We start from the raw sequence: 15,965 nt of genomic DNA, 5'->3' as shown, positions 1-15,965 counted from the left end.
CATAGTTTTTTAGTAGAGTTGTGATATGCTTTTATATTAGAACCCCCTTCTCTCTCTCTTATGTGTGTGTGTGTTTGTTTCTCAAAAAATAATTATAATAATAATAATAATAATAATAAAAAGTTCATTCTTTAAAGGGCCAAAGGGGATTTGGAAAATAAGAACAATCAATGACAATTACTAGAAATTATTTAATCACGTGCAAAAAGACTACTTTGCTCATGCTAATTAAAGCCATAAATGTAACAACATTTAGATTACAAATTTGATAACAAATTCTTAACTTATATAAATAATCCGATGGCAATTAGACAACTTTATCGAAATATAAATAACATTCGAGGATTACAATATTGGGTCGTACCCGTACCTCAAACCTCAATTATACCCTTCGAAACAAAAGCTTTATTTTACACCTATAAAGTAAAAATAAACCTTGACGCACACATTTTCAATTGCATTCAGGTCCAAGCTTGGCTTTATTTTCATTTTCCCATCAATTCTTCTTCCATGAACGAATCAGCACAGAGACATGCAGCGTCGACCGTATTGCAGATATAGATAGTGCGTAAATAACAGAAAACAGAATCAAAAGGATTAAAGAATAGGTATATGTAAAATAAACCGGGAATATGACTGCCAGCGAAGTAATATAGCAGAGAGAGAGGGAGCCAAGGGCTGCGCGGAGTATAACATACCCGGATGGAATGATGAGAAGAACTATTGTGTATGAGAGCATAAATGTCAAAGTATTTGTTATCAGGAATACCGAAAAAAGTTCCTCTCTAACGCCAATGGCTGTCCCTGCAATGTTTACAAGATAAGGAGAAGTTGCATCGGAACCTCTGTAATCTGGTTTTGTAGCATTGGGCAGATTGCTTTTTGGATTGTAGTAATCTTGCCAAAGTCCCCCTGGAGGGCTCAGTAGTCCTTGATAAGTCACTGTCATAAGCAACGTAGCAACCACCAAAACCACATTGCGCCTGTCGTCCGATATTTTCGCCCATTTATCAACCTGGAGTAATCGTCTTTCTTCGAGAGATAAGACTATGGAACGTAGGTAACGTGCACAGTTAGTAACTTCAGCACGCTGTAACATTTCACTGATCTCCATGCTGCTTCTGCTGTACTCTACTTCTTCTTGTTGTCGTTTTACCAAGATGTCCCCTGCTGTGTCACCCATTAAATTCTTGGCATCTATATCGACACCAGAATCTAGTAACAGCCTCACAGCCTGCATAATGTAGTCTGATACACCGTCACTAATTTCATCAATGTGAATTATTCAAGTCTTGATATATAATTGACACCATCCCTTTTGTTAATCCAAATGCATTAACTTTTTTACCATTAGTCTATACTCTGTAGCAGTAGATTATAAATAATAATAAAAAACACAGACTCACGGATTCACGGTTATTTGATTGGCGACGGAAAGGAGCAGGTCCACTACAAACACAGTAACTAGACATTTTTTTTTTTTTTCCTCTGGTGATTTGGAATATATTAAAGGAGTAATTTAGGTTTTGTTACTGATGAGGATAAAAGGAGAGCCTAACCACACGGATGTAAAACCGACGTTTTAATACATTTCCTTTGGGCGTAACAGACGGTTCTCATGCTGACGGTCATAGGGTCGGCTGACTCCATGGTTGACGGCTCCAAGGCTGACGGCATAACAAGCTGACAGTCATAGGGTCGGCTGACTCCATGGTTGACGGCTCCAAGGCTGACGGCATAACCAAAGTGAGGGAGGTAAATTGAAGCTGACGGACCGGGCACAAGTTTACTTGCTTCCCACGCTAGATAATATTCAAAGGATCCCCATAAGGAAAAAATCCCGTAAAATACGCTCAAAAGGACTCCTATAAGGAAAGGACTTCTACTCCAAGGTAAAGAGGTCAACCTTCTACTAGTATAAAAACCCAAGCACCCTCACAAACTAAGGTACGCATAATTTACCCTCTCTAGCACTCTAGAGCAGTGAGAATAGTTCTAACTTGACCTTCGGAGGGTGTTTGGCCGGTACCACACCGGTACTCTCTGCTAGGTTATTCCTTTTCGTTGTGCAGGTGCCATTTGCGATCGTACGAGGAACGTGTGACTCACTGGTGGTACTATTTTCGGCATCATCAGTTGGCGCCGTCTGTGGGAAACGTTGTAGCACATCCTCGCTTCCTAGACACAAGAGTTACATGGTACTCACTCGCTCAATGGCGACCATCAACGACGTTCAAGAAGAAGAAACCCCTATGACTGCTCTTGAGCGACAGGTCAGGACGCTCGCCACAGCCGTTGAGCGCCTCACCAAACAAAACCACGACCTAGAAGAGCAGCTGCGCCAGAAAAATGCGGCGGTCAATAACCAAGGAGTGGATCAAGAAGGAACCAGCGCTGAAAGGAGGAATCACGAAGGACCACAGGAGAGCAACGCCCCGAGCAGACCAGTGCGACGGGACACTAGCATCCCTTCCCTGACAGATACGGCTCCACCACCCGTCATCGCGGAGATGCAGGCGATTAAGGAACAGATGGAAGTGATGATGAACGCTCTCAAGGGGCGAGTATCCAGTGATCTTGACGACCTTGTCAACCGGACTGACTCGTCATTTACGACAACCGTCAACTCCTTCCCCCTGCCGAGTAAGTTCCACATGCCAAACATGGATAGTTACGACGGAGTCAAGGACCCTCTGGATCACCTAGAGACCTTCAAGACCCTGATGCACCTTCAGGGAGTAGCAGACGCAATTATGTGCAGGGCCTTTCCTACAACCCTAAAGGGCGCAGCACGGATTTGGTTCAGCCGGCTAGCACCCAACTCCATCAGCACCTTCAAGGAGCTAAGCGCTCAATTCACTACGCATTTTATTGGGGGACATCGGTATAAGAAGTCCACGGCTTGTTTAATGAATATCAAGCAGCGAGAGGAGGAGACGTTAAGGGCCTACATATCACGCTTCAACAAGGAAGCGCTCTCGATTGACGAAGCCGACGACAAGATACTGGTAGCAGCATTCACAAATGGGCTCAAGGGAGGCAAGTTTTTGTTCTCCCTGTACAAAAACGACCCAAAGACTATGTCGGAGGTACTTTACAGGGCCACCAAGTACATGAACGCTGAAGACGCGCTATTAGCCCGAGAAGATAGACCCAAGAAAAGAGAGAGACAAGAAGAACCCCGACAGGACCAAGGGCGGAAGAAAGGCAGGATGGGAGACCGAAGGGAAGAGAGACGTCCAAAACCCATGAGCGGAAGGTTCACAAGTTTCACCCCGTTGACCGCTCCGATAGACCAAGTCCTAATGCAGATTAAGGACGAAGGGGCCCTGACGTTTCCGGGAAAGCTGAAGAGTGATCCCAACAAAAGATCCAGAGAGAAATATTGCCGCTTCCACCGTGACCATGGTCACGACACGGCCGATTGCTACGACTTGAAGCAGCAAATCGAAGCCCTTATCCGACAAGGAAAGCTGCAGAAGTTCGTCAGCAAGGAGAAAGCGGATTCCCCCACACAAGACCAGCACCCCCACCGGGACAATGAGCGACCAAGGCCTCCGATTGGAGATATAAGGATGATCGTAGGAGGAACGGCCGCCGCCGGGTCATCCAAGAAAGCCCGCAAGATCTATCTTCGGATGGTACAAAATGTTCAGCTGACGGGAGTCGTCCCGAAGATAGCGCGGAGAGAAGGTCCCGTAATCGGATTCTCAGAAGAAGACACGCGACACCTTCACCATCCACATGACGATGCGCTCGTCGTCAGCCTGCGTGTGGGAGACTACAACATGCACCGGGTGCTGGTCGATAATGGCAGTTCAGCAGATATTTTATACTACACGGCGTTCCAGCAGATGAGGATCGACAGGGAGCGATTGATCCCAACAAACGCCCCGCTTGTTGGCTTCGGCGGGAGCCGGGTATTCCCATTGGGCGCAATCACATTATCCGTCATCGTAGGCGATTACCCTCAACAGATAGCCAGGGACGTGACATTCTTGGTAGTCGATTGCTCATCGGCCTACAACGCTATCCTCGGGCGACCCACGCTCAACTCATGGAAGGCAGTAACTTCCACCTACCACCTAATGATAAAGTTCCCGACTGATTACGGAGTAGGCGAACTACGCGGGAGTCAGATGGCCGCACGCGAATGCTACATAGCCATGATGGAAATAGAGGATCAGGTTCAGGCTTTGAGCATAGAAGAGCGCCGGACGGTAACAGAGCCGGTCGAGAAGTTGGAAGAGATACCCCTTGACAGTTCCGATCCTAGCCGAACGACCAAAATTGGAACGCTCACTAACGCCACGATCCGTCAGGAGCTCATAACCTTCCTCAGACGCAATCGAGACGTATTTGCGTGGGATCATGAAGATATGCCGGGAATAGATCCTTCAGTCATGGTGCATAAGTTGAACGTATCGCCCGCCTTTCCACCTATCAGACAGAAGAAGAGAGTGTTTGCCCCCGAGCGAGACCGAGCCATAGCAGAAGAAGTCAGAAAGCTACGGGAAGCAAGTTTTATTAGAGAAGTATACTATCCCGACTGGTTAGCAAATGTGGTGATGGTCAAGAAGGCGAGCGGGAAATGGCGGATGTGCGTGGACTTCACCGATCTCAACAAGGCCTGCCCCAAGGACAGCTACCCCCTCCCGAGGGTCGATATCCTAGTGGACTCTACGGCTTGACACCAGTTGCTGAGCTTCATGGACGCCTTCTCAGGGTACAACCAAATCCGAATGCATGAAGCCAATCAAGAGAAAACGTCGTTCGTAACCAGCCAAGGCCTCTTCTGTTACAAGGTGATGCCCTTCGGCTTGAAGAACGCAGGCGCAACGTACCAGAGACTCATGAACAAAATGTTCGCGCAGCAGATTGGGAGGAATGTCCAAGTCTATGTGGACGACATGTTGGTAAAGAGCCGAAGGGAGGAAGATCATCTAGGAGATCTCAAAGAAACGTTCGACACACTTCGCTCCTACAATATGAAGCTCAATCCAGGAAAGTGTGCCTTTGGAGTAACGGCAGGAAAATTCTTAGGATTCATGGTGCCTCAGAGGGGCATCGAAGCAAATCCGGACAAGATCCAGGCCATCCTGGATATGGCACCACCAAGGAATGTGAAGGAGGTGCAAAGCCTCAACGGAAAGGTAGCGGCACTAAACAGGTTCGTGTCAAGGGCCACGGACAAGTGTTTACCCTTCTTCCGAACATTGAAGGAATCCTTCGAGTGGACTGACGAATGCCAGCAAGCGTTCGAAGAATTGAAGGCTTACCTTTCCTCCCCACCATTACTTAGCCCGTCGCAGCCAGGAGAAGAGCTTTTTCTCTATCTAGCCGTCTCCCCCGCAGCGGTTAGCGCGGCCTTGATCAGAGAAGAAGAGAAAGTGCAAAAGCCCGTATACTACGCAAGCCGAGCGCTTCATGGGGCCGAAGAAAGATACCCACCCATGGAAAAACTTGCCTTTGCATTGATTACGGCAGCCCGCAAGCTCAAACCGTACTTCCAAGCCCATACAGTGAACGTCCTAACTGACAAGCCTTTAAGGCGAGCAATGAGCAGTCCCGAGGCCGCGGGACGACTGGCATTATGGGCTATAGAACTGAGCGAATTTGATATTCAGTACCGCCCACGGATTGCCATCAAGGGACAGGTCGTCGCCGACTTTATAGCTGAGTTCACTCATGATGAAGACAAGGGGGCAGCAGAGTCCCCTCAATGGAGTATATATACGGACGGGTCATCCAACAGACAAGCCGCAGGGGCCGGCATTGTGCTATTATCGCCCGAAGGAGACACCATTGAATGCATGGTCCGTCTCGACTTCCCTGCCACCAATAATGAATCAGAGTATGAGGCTCTGATAGCAGGGCTCGACCTCGCCAAAGCGGCAGGAGCCGCGAGGGTAGTCATCTACTGCGATTCACAGGTCGTCACTAATCAAATAAACGGAGACTATGAGTGCAAGGGCGAAAAGATGAAGAAGTACCTTGCTGAAGTAAAGGCGAGATTGGATGACCTAGAAGCCAAAGTTGTCCAAATTCCTAGAGAAGAAAACGAGCGAGCCGACCGCCTCGCGAAAGCCGCCTCAGCAGAACAAATGATCATCCCTGGTAATGTACTCTCCTTCTTACAGCTTTCTCCGCTAATAGACCTCAGCAACATGCAGGAAATATGCTCCGACAGAAGCTGGACGACGCCGTTAGTTTCATACTTGAGAGACGGGGTCTTGCCAGATGAAAAGGAAGCCGCAAGGAGACTTAAGGTCCAGGCAGCGAGGTTCGTCCTGATAAAAGACGTCCTTTACAAAAGAGGTTTTTCCCGACCATATTTAAGATGCTTGGGTATGGAAGAGGCAGACTACGTCATGAGAGAGGTGCATGAAGGAATCTGCGGAAACCACTCAGGGTCCAGATCGTTGGTACACAAGCTTGTGCGAGCAGGGTACTATTGGCCCACCATGCAGAAGGACGCCGAAGCCTATGTCAGGGCTTGCGACAAGTGCCAAAGGTTCAGCAACATTATTAGGCAACCAACCGAAGAATTGACCCCAATGACGGCCCCATGGCCGTTCGCACAGTGGGGGTTAGATATTATGGGACCCTTCCCTACAGCAGCACGACAGCTAAAGTTCCTAGTAGTAGGCATCGACTATTTCACAAAATGGGTGGAAGCTGAAGCTTTGGCCACAATCACGGAGAAAAACGTACGAAGCTTTGTTTGGAGATGTATCATATGCAGGTTTGGCATTCCTAGAGTCTTCGTCTCGGACAACGGACGGCAATTCGACAACGACCCCTTTCGAGATTTCTGCTCACAACTAGGAATAAAGAACCACTATTCCTCCCCCGCCCACCCTCAGGCTAATGGCCAAGTCGAAGTAACAAACCGATCCTTGCTCAAGATTATCAAGACTCGGCTCGAGGGGGCAAAGGGTATATGGCCCGACGAATTGCCAAGCATATTATGGGCTTACAGGACGACAGCAAGGACACCCACAGGAGAAACACCATTCCGACTGACATATGGAAGCGAAGCGGTCATTCCAGCAGAAGTTGGGCTCACAAGCTACAGGGTGCACAACCACGACGAAAACAAAAATGACGAGGCTATGCGACTACAGCTGAACCTAATAGACGAGATCAGGGCAATAGCAGAACAAAGGCTCGCTCGGTACCAGGACCTTATGGCTAAACATTACAACACCCGGGTTCGACACAGGGACTTTCAGGTTGGAGACCTTGTTCTTAGAAAGGTCATGGGCGCCGCTAGGGACCCTACCCAAGGGAAACTCGGCCCCAATTGGGAAGGACCCTACAGAGTCACGTCATGGCAAAGGAAAGGCACATACCATCTAGAGACGTTGGAAGGAAAGAAACTGCCGCACCCGTAGAACACCGAGCACCTACGAAAATACTACCAGTAGAAGCGACAGCACGAAGTTCAATTTTTTCTTATTTTATTTTACATTCCAGCAAGACTTTAGTCTCACTCCTCAGAACTATCATTTACTTTAATCTTTTGCAACAATTCTTCTTTTTAGCCCAAGGGGCAGGATTTGGTTTTAATTACTTTTATTTGAATGCATGGCAATAAGAGGAGTTTTTCGGAAATTACTGAAGTGTATTTTTTCTACGGTCTACTAAGTTCGCGGCCAAAACCACCAAGTACCATAACATACGGGCCAAAAAGATGTCAAAAGACATCAAGGCTAAGGCCGACGGTCCAAAAGATGAAACAATCATCATATGGACGAGGTCCTAAAAAACTAAGGACTAACGGAAGTGTTAGATACACCAAAGGCTTAAAAAGCTGACGGGCCAAAAAGGATGTCAAAGACATCAAGGCTAAGGCCGACGGTCCAAAAGATGAAACAATCATCATATGGACGAGGTCCTAAAAAACTAAGGACTAACGGAGGTGTTAGATACACCAAAGGCTTAAAAAGCTGACGGGCAAAAAAGGATGTCAAAGACATCAAGGCTAAGGCCGACGGTCCAAAAGATGAAACAATCATCATATGGACGAGGTCCTAAAAAACTAAGGACTAACGGAGGTGTTAGATACACCAAAGGCTTAAAAAGCTGACGGGCCAAAAAGGATGTCAAAGGCATCAAGGCTAAGGGACTAATGAAGGCTAAAAAGCTGACGATCCAATAGATGTAAATATCATCATATGGACCAGGTCCTAAAACTAACGGACCTATAAGGTAGACGGTCCAATAGATGACGGTCCGACGAAAAAGTAAGACCCTGCTTACAAACGTGGTTCTCAAACCAGCAAGCCCGTTGAAATGACAAAAAAGGGGGCTAAATAATCAAAAGGTAATGATAAATGGGGCCATAAGAAATTAGAATCAGTATACATGTTCAAAGCAACGGATTCCAAGTGCCATAAAAAGGGGCAGATAGAGTTACAAGTAAAAAGCCCAATAAACGAAAGGGCATTTAAAAACATTGTTCAAAAATTACAATAGAAAAGTCAGGGTTAAGTGGCAGGAACATCCTTGGAGACCCCGTCAGCTTTATCCTTGGCAATTTGTGCCGCATCTGAAGACTCGGCAGGGATAGTGACGGCTGGCTGGGCCAAAATAACTCCGGCATCATTAAGCAAAGAGTCCAAATTAAGGGGTCCGTCACCTTTGTCAGCAACAGTTTCACGAGCAGGAGTCATCGGCACGGAGGCATCCATGGTAATTCCGGATAGATCCAACTCTGGATAAGCTGACGCTACTTGCTTCAGACAATCGTCGAAACCTGTGCCATAATAATCAACGCAGGAATCAATAAATGACTGGGTTGTCTTGAATTTTTGGACCGCGTCAGTCCCAGCCGTCTCTACTTGTGCACGTAAGGATGAAACCTCCTCCTCAAGCTTCTTCTGCTGACCCTCAGCCTCTCCCAACTTCTCCTTTACATCCTTCAGATCTGAGTTTAAGAGACGGACGGCCTCCTTATATTGCGCTTGCTGATCCATCAGATTGGCGTTATGCCTCCTAACCCGAGAAACGACGCCTTCTTTGGCCACGCACCGGTCTTGAAGTGCTTTTACACGAACCAAGGCCTGAATGAAGCACAACCGTCAGCCACAAAGTAAGGCAAAACATTAAATTGATCGAAATAAAAAGCATACCCGTGCTATGTCAAAGAAAGCTGACGCCCCCAGGTCTTCCGTCCCTAGCTGAGCACAAGGATCCAGATCCGTCTGTTTTATGAGAGATTCTACCCCCTCAACAGCATAATCTTTGTGGGTCAGCAAGCAACGGGGTCCCCCAATGGCGGGACCAGAAGAGGTCATCATTCCTTTCCCAGCACCATGACTAGACTTAGGAGGCGACTTTGTGGAAGGCACATCCCCTGCACTGACGGCTACCTTCTTAGAAGGAGGATCGTCCTTTCCGTCAGCCTTCCTCTTAACTGAACTCTTTAAAGAGGAATGAGGGGTTGACGCTCCTTCTTTTCCCTTGGCTTTCTCCTCCTCCTTCTTACGGGCAGCAGCGGCCCTCACCCTTTGCTTCGCAGCTTCCATCTCTACACAAAATAAACTGACGGATCAGTGATAGCCGACGAAAGAAATAAACCGACGGGTCATGTAACGCAACGACTTACGTTTACGAGAAAATTCTTCCAACCTCCGAGCTTCAACCGTCGGCTCTGGACCCCCACAATACAAATGGAGAGTGTCTAGGGTGATCAAGTCCCTACACTTCCGTTGCTCAAGCGGTATGCCGAGTATCCGACGGATGAATTCCCTTTGTTCGTCAGATATCTCCGGGCGAGCGCTAGCTGAAATAGAAGGGAATAGACGGTGTTAAAGGAGACGGTCTTAAGAAAACTCCCTGATAAATAAAAAGAGACGGTAGGAAGAAAGACAAGGGGGCAACCTGACTCCCTAATATAGGCCCAAGTGTTATCAAAATAACCGCTGAGCAGTGTATCCCACTCATCTAGACGGCACACCCAGTCCGTCCCTTTAACAAAGAAAAATCTATTCTTCCAGTTTCTATTGGAGTCTGGCATATCAGACACTAATCTTAAGCTCTTCTCACGTGGAGCAAAATGGTAGGTCCCCTTGGCAGATACTTTATGCTGGGGTCTGTAGCAATAAAAGAACTCGTCTAGCGAAAGGTGACGGTTCCCCCCACTCAAGCGACCCCAAAGGATCTCAGCACCAATAAAAATCCTCCAGGCATTCGGAGCAATTTGGCTGACGGACAATCCCAAGAAATCCGCCAGCCGACGGTGTAAAGCCGTCAGTGGTAATCTAAGGCCTGCAGCAAACATGGCGTCGTACATCCCCACATCAGCAGTCCTCCCTGTATAACACTTCTCGTTTTTTCTAGGGAGACGGATAGGAATGTGGTCTGGGATTTGGAAACGGGTACGCAACTCGTTAAAAACTCTGTTGCTCATCTTTGGAAGGAATTTATTGACGGCCCACTCCTCCGGGAGGATGAAGGGACGGTTACCTCCAGAACTCCCTGAAGTTCCATCACAGGACTCTTCATCACCTTCATCCCCATTTCCGTCACTACTAACCTCGTCACCTTCATCCCTACTCCCATCACTATCCAACTCCTCGTCGCCTTCATCCCCGTTCCCGTCAACAACAATCTCCTCGTCTCTCCCCTCGACTTCAACCTCACTTAACACCTTATCCCTAACTTCCTCAACATGGTCTTCTACATCAATACTAGGGGACTGGGCTGACGTTTCCTTTCCTGACGATTCAGAAAAGCCGTCGGACTCTTGACCTGAGCCAAAGAATTCGTCGTAGCCCGCTCCATCGCGGACTGACGACTGATCACTCGACGCGTCACTTGACATCTGACTACCTACAAGTGACGGATATACTTTAAGTTCCTAGACTGACTTGGTTTTTTCAGGCAAAAATAAGAAAAGAAAGAAAAAGCAAAGAGAAGGAAAGAACTTACAGGTGAAGCAGATCTTGAATGGATGGAACGACCTTGAGAGTGACGGTATTAATGACAGCTGACGGATCAAATTGGAAGTAAGGGTGACGGATTCTCTCTTAGAAAATCAGCAAGGTTGAAATGGTGAAATGAGGCAAGGGGCGTGGTATTTATACAAGAGAGAAAACGCACGGAAGACGAGGCGACGCCCGTGCCCAAAAACGAGGCCAACGACTGAGTGCCACGTGACCTTGCATTTAATAGCTCGAAGATCGAGGAGTCATTCATATTTGGTCTTTTTCTAATCATCTTCTCATTCTAACTCCACATGCTGACGGTCTTAGGCGTCGAACATGTGGAGTAGGGGGCAACTGATGAGGATAAAAGGAGAGCCTAACCACACGGATGTAAAACCGACGTTTTAATACATCTCCTTTGGGCGTAACAGACGGTTCTCATGCTGACGGTCATAGGGTCGGCTGACTCCATGGTTGACGGCTCCAAGGCTGACGGCATAACAAGCTGACAGTCATAGGGTCGGCTGACTCCATGGTTGACGGCTCCAAGGCTGACGGCATAACCAAAGTGAGGGAGGTAAATTGAAGCTGACGGACCGGGCACAAGTTTACTTGCTTCCCACGTTAGATAATATTCAAAGGATCCCCATAAGGAAAAGATCCCGTAAAATACGCTCAAAAGGACTCCTATAAGGAAAGGACTTCTACTCCAAGGTAAAGAGGTCAACCTTCTACTAGTATAAAAACCCAAGCACCCTCACAAACTAAGGTACGCATAATTTACCCTCTCTAGCACTCTAGAGCAGTGAGAATAGTTCTAACTTGACCTTCGGAGGGTGTTTGACCGGTACCACACCGGTATTCTCTGCTAGGTTATTCCTTTTCGTTGTGCAGGTGCCATTTGCGATCGTACGAGGAACGTGTGACTCACTGGTGGTACTATTTTCGGCATCATCAGTTACTTGTAAGTGTTTGGACAGCCAGGGGCCCAGGGTGAATGGGCCATTATATGGATAGTACTTATTTGCACTAATTTTATTTTATTCTTTTGGTACCAACTTAGTTCTTTGGGTTTTCTTTTCTGTACTGCTTAAAAATTTCAAGAACTAAAGTAATCTTATGATTTTTTTTTTTTTTTTGGAAGACAATTATTCTCTTGATCTAAATTTTACCTTTTGAGAGGCAAAATTCGAAAATTTCAAGGGGGCAGAATGCAAATTTTCTTCAAAAGCTACAAGTGTTTTAACCTACTCTAAGGAAAATTTTAAAAAGCTGGGGGGGCATGGCTCCCCCTGGCTCCGCCAGTAGAAGAAGAGATATTTTTAAATTAAAAAAAATATTAGTATCTTATAGTATTTTAAGGATTAACTATATTATCTTATATTTTTCTATTCTTGTATAATATGTTTGAAATTATTTAAATTTTAAAATTATTTTAAAGAAGGATACTGAAATTTCCTAATTATACAAAATGAACTTTTATTTTCCTTTCAGCTTTAAAGACCAAAGTCAGCTACTCGTACCAAAAATGCAACAAATGATAAATTATTAGTTGAGACATATAGTGACATGGTCAAATTATTTTATTTTGAGCAAATTACAGGTTATTCATATGTGGTTTGACCTGAATTTAAGTTATCTATTTGTGGTTTAAAAATTGGCATATTACCCCCAACTTATTACTTTTTCTGTTCAAACAAAAAAATAAAAATAAAAAAACATAACAAAATCAAAGAAAAAAAAAGATCAAAAAGTAGCATTTGTAAAAATTTAGAAACTTGGGCTCATTAACTTCAATAGAACAATATAAAGTATAAACTCTAAAAGTTATGAGTTGTATCCAATTAAGAGGTAAAACAAAAAAGAGACCAATAACAATCTGTATACACAACAACTCTGTAGCTAGATCAAGCAAGATTAAAAACAAGACAAGAAATCAAGCTCCACAACCCCACCGTGAAAAGATAAGAAATCGCAGCTGCAAGATAAGAAAACAATCCAAGTTTTGAAAAGCCCCCAGTATTCAAAGGAAAACCACAAGCCCATCTCTACCGTTACTCTATCAAAAACTTCTTCAAAATTCAGACAAACCATTCCAAACTCTTTGCAAGAAAATTAAAACCCCACAAAAAAATAATAAATAAATAACAGAGAAATTGGAGAGAAGCAAATGGACAAAGAAGAACCACTGTTTCTATTTCCATCACCACATCTCTTATCATCCTCATCTTATGTTTTAAGGAAAAAATAAATGAGATGGGTTACGAAACTTTAACGGAACTTACCTTTAAGTGGATAAAGTGTCAATTTTTAAACTATAGGTAGGTAACTTAAATTCGAATCAAATCACAGGTGGGTAATCTATAATTTGCCCTATTTCAGCATAACCAAATAACTCAAAAAGTTTGTTTCATTTTGTTTTATTTTTAAATTCTTATTTAGAGTCCGTTTGGATACAGCTTATTTTACGGAAAATTGAAAACTGAAAACACTGTTACAAAATAATTTTTAAATGTGTAAATAGTACCGTATGACTCATTTTTAATATTTTTTTCTGAATAAAGTGGTTGTGAGTCCCGTGAACAATGCGGAATAATGCGTAAACAGTGCACTTTGTCTCTAAAAGTTGAAACGCGTGCATAAAATTTTAAAAAAAAAAAATGCAAGATGCCAGACGCAAGATAATTCCTATCCAAATGCTCACTTAATCTCTTGATAAACCTTTTTGTAGTTCATTTTCTTTCTATCTTTAATTTTCCTCATCTTTTAATTTTTGTTGGATTTCCCGTGAAGTTAGCTAACATTGATCTTTGAAGTTGAATGGGAACAAGAAAAGTCGCATTAATTTTGTATCCATATTATATGATTTTTTTAAAAACTTTATTTGCTAAAAATGCTAATATGAGAACAAGGTCTAAAAAAAACATAAATCTTTGAAAGAATTGTAAAATGGAGAGGTTGATAGTTTTGAGATCTAACCAGAGTTCAACCGCAATAATGTCATAACTAATTTGATATTAACTAAATACAAAAAATAAAATAAATTTGTAAAAAATAGTAACCTTGATTAAAAAAATTATCTACTAATAAAAAATGAATAATTTTCAAACATATATACTTGAGAAAAGAAAATAACAAGATAATAGAGTTGATCCTTCAAGTACATGACATAATTAAATGGAAAACAAATATTTCACAATTTCTAACAAAATTTTTATTTTATTTTGAGTGAAGACTAATTAGTGATTAAAATAAAATCATAAAATGAAAAATTATATATGTTATGATAAAAAAATGAAATGAAACTTTATTTATTTTATTAATATTTTATAATTGGTATTTTTTTTGTTTCCAATGGAGAAAATCAAGATTTAAATCCATCATTCCTCATTGTAATAATTATTGTGTTAAAAAAAATGAACTTATATTTTATTAATTGAAACTCCTAATTCTTTTAAGAACAAATATTTTTTATTCCAAAACATGCATCAAAATCTAACCCACGACTTTTTTGCCAAAATAATCTAGTGGTTTGGTTCTTAAAAAATAGAAACCTGTTGCCAAAATACTCAAATTAATCTATACCCTCAACTTTTTCTTTGGCAAAATTTTTTCATAACATTCAGGTGGCTAGTTTTAAATGGTAAACATCAAAATGATGTATGTATGTATCCATATATATATATATGAGAAACAAATTTCAATTTGTCAATTTTGAAATATGTTGTAAAAAATATTGTATAATTAGCATTGCTCTAAAATCTTTGACATGTATTTATGGTTGTAGCAATGGCTAGGACACTTGCTTCATATCATTCACAAATCACAACACAAATTTCAGGTTAGTAAATAATTGAGAAAAGGAGAGAGCTTGCCTCGGGCTGATTTGTAGATACGGCAACGTGCAACACAGTGTTGCCTTCCTCATCCTTCCAGTTCAGTATTTTCCTCTTCCATAACATGGTATTTTTAGACTTGTTTTGTTGGAGCCGTTCCACCAAGTGTTTAAAAGCCTCTAGCTTTTTGCATTTTACCGCAACATGTAAAGCAGTCTCATTTCTAATCGTCACATCTTCAATAGAATCAGGACAGACTTTTAGAAATTCGACCAATAGATCAAGGTGATCCTCTGTTGCTGCTGCATCATGCAAAGGAGTCATACCCTCCCTTCCTTTGACACGAACAAGGTCCCCATCAACCTTTAGAAGCCAACGCACCACCTGGGTTTTCCCATTCAGTAAAGCAACGTGAATGGGGCTAAGCCCATCTGGATTCAGCTTCCTGACAAATGAGGGCTTTAATCTTAGCATCTCCATGGCGAATGGGATATGCGTCTCCGTAGCAGATGCAACTTTGTGCAAAGGAGTTTCAACAAATGGTAGCTCATCGATGTGCTCCAAAAGTTTTACATCCTCCTTAATCAAGTCGTAAAAATCATTAATATCCCCCTCTAGAGCAGCCTGGTTCAACCTCACAATTCTCGCAGCCTGGTTCAACTTCTCAACTCTCTCATCCTCCATTTTATAGAGAAGGCTGATATATTAAGGCCTAGGGTTTCCTTGGTATGAAAGAAGATAATGAAAATTTAATGGTTATATATAACGGCTAGTAGGAGTGAACAAAATGATGGGAGTGCTAATTACGTTCTTTGCTAGAGCTAGGGGTCTCTTTTTATAGAAGCTGCAAGACTGGAGATGAGGAGCAAATTATGTTCTTTGCAAGAGCTAGGGGTCTCTTTTTTTAGAAGCTGCAAGACTGGAGATTGAGGCAAAGGATTGGACATTTAAAGTCAAGGTATGCCAAGCATTAAAAAATGACTTAGCATCTTCCTTGAAAGTTATGCTCGATAATGGCTTTTAATAAAATACAATTCATGGTAGTGAAAATATTAGCAATTTCTTTATTTTTTTATATTTTCATTTTTCAAGGAGAAGAAATTTGTTGTGGACAAACAGTGGCAAAGCCAAGATTTTAGTTTAAAGGGGGCAAGGTTATGATTGAAAACAAAATTAATCTAAAAAATATTAGTCT

The 15,965-nt window shown here is 43.3% G+C and overlaps 1 protein-coding gene across 1 annotated transcript; it reads right to left on the bottom strand.

The window, feature by feature from the left end:
* Positions 1–244: 244 nt before the first annotated feature.
* Positions 245–15,731, bottom strand: LOC115959242 (ankyrin repeat-containing protein BDA1-like). Its single transcript, XM_031077581.1, has 2 exons — positions 14,810–15,731; positions 245–1,234 (listed from the first exon to the last, which is right to left on the bottom strand). Exons 1-2 carry the CDS (start codon positions 15,452–15,454, stop codon positions 497–499), a joined length of 1,383 nt encoding a protein of 460 aa, XP_030933441.1. The 5' UTR covers positions 15,455–15,731; the 3' UTR covers positions 245–496.
* Positions 15,732–15,965: the final 234 nt, after the last annotated feature.

The sequence above is a fragment of the Quercus lobata genome, chromosome 9 (assembly GCF_001633185.2).
Source record: "Quercus lobata isolate SW786 chromosome 9, ValleyOak3.0 Primary Assembly, whole genome shotgun sequence".
NCBI lineage: Eukaryota > Viridiplantae > Streptophyta > Magnoliopsida > Fagales > Fagaceae > Quercus > Quercus lobata.
Note: the sequence above shows the minus strand (reverse complement) of the source record. Positions and strands in the feature narration are given on the sequence as shown.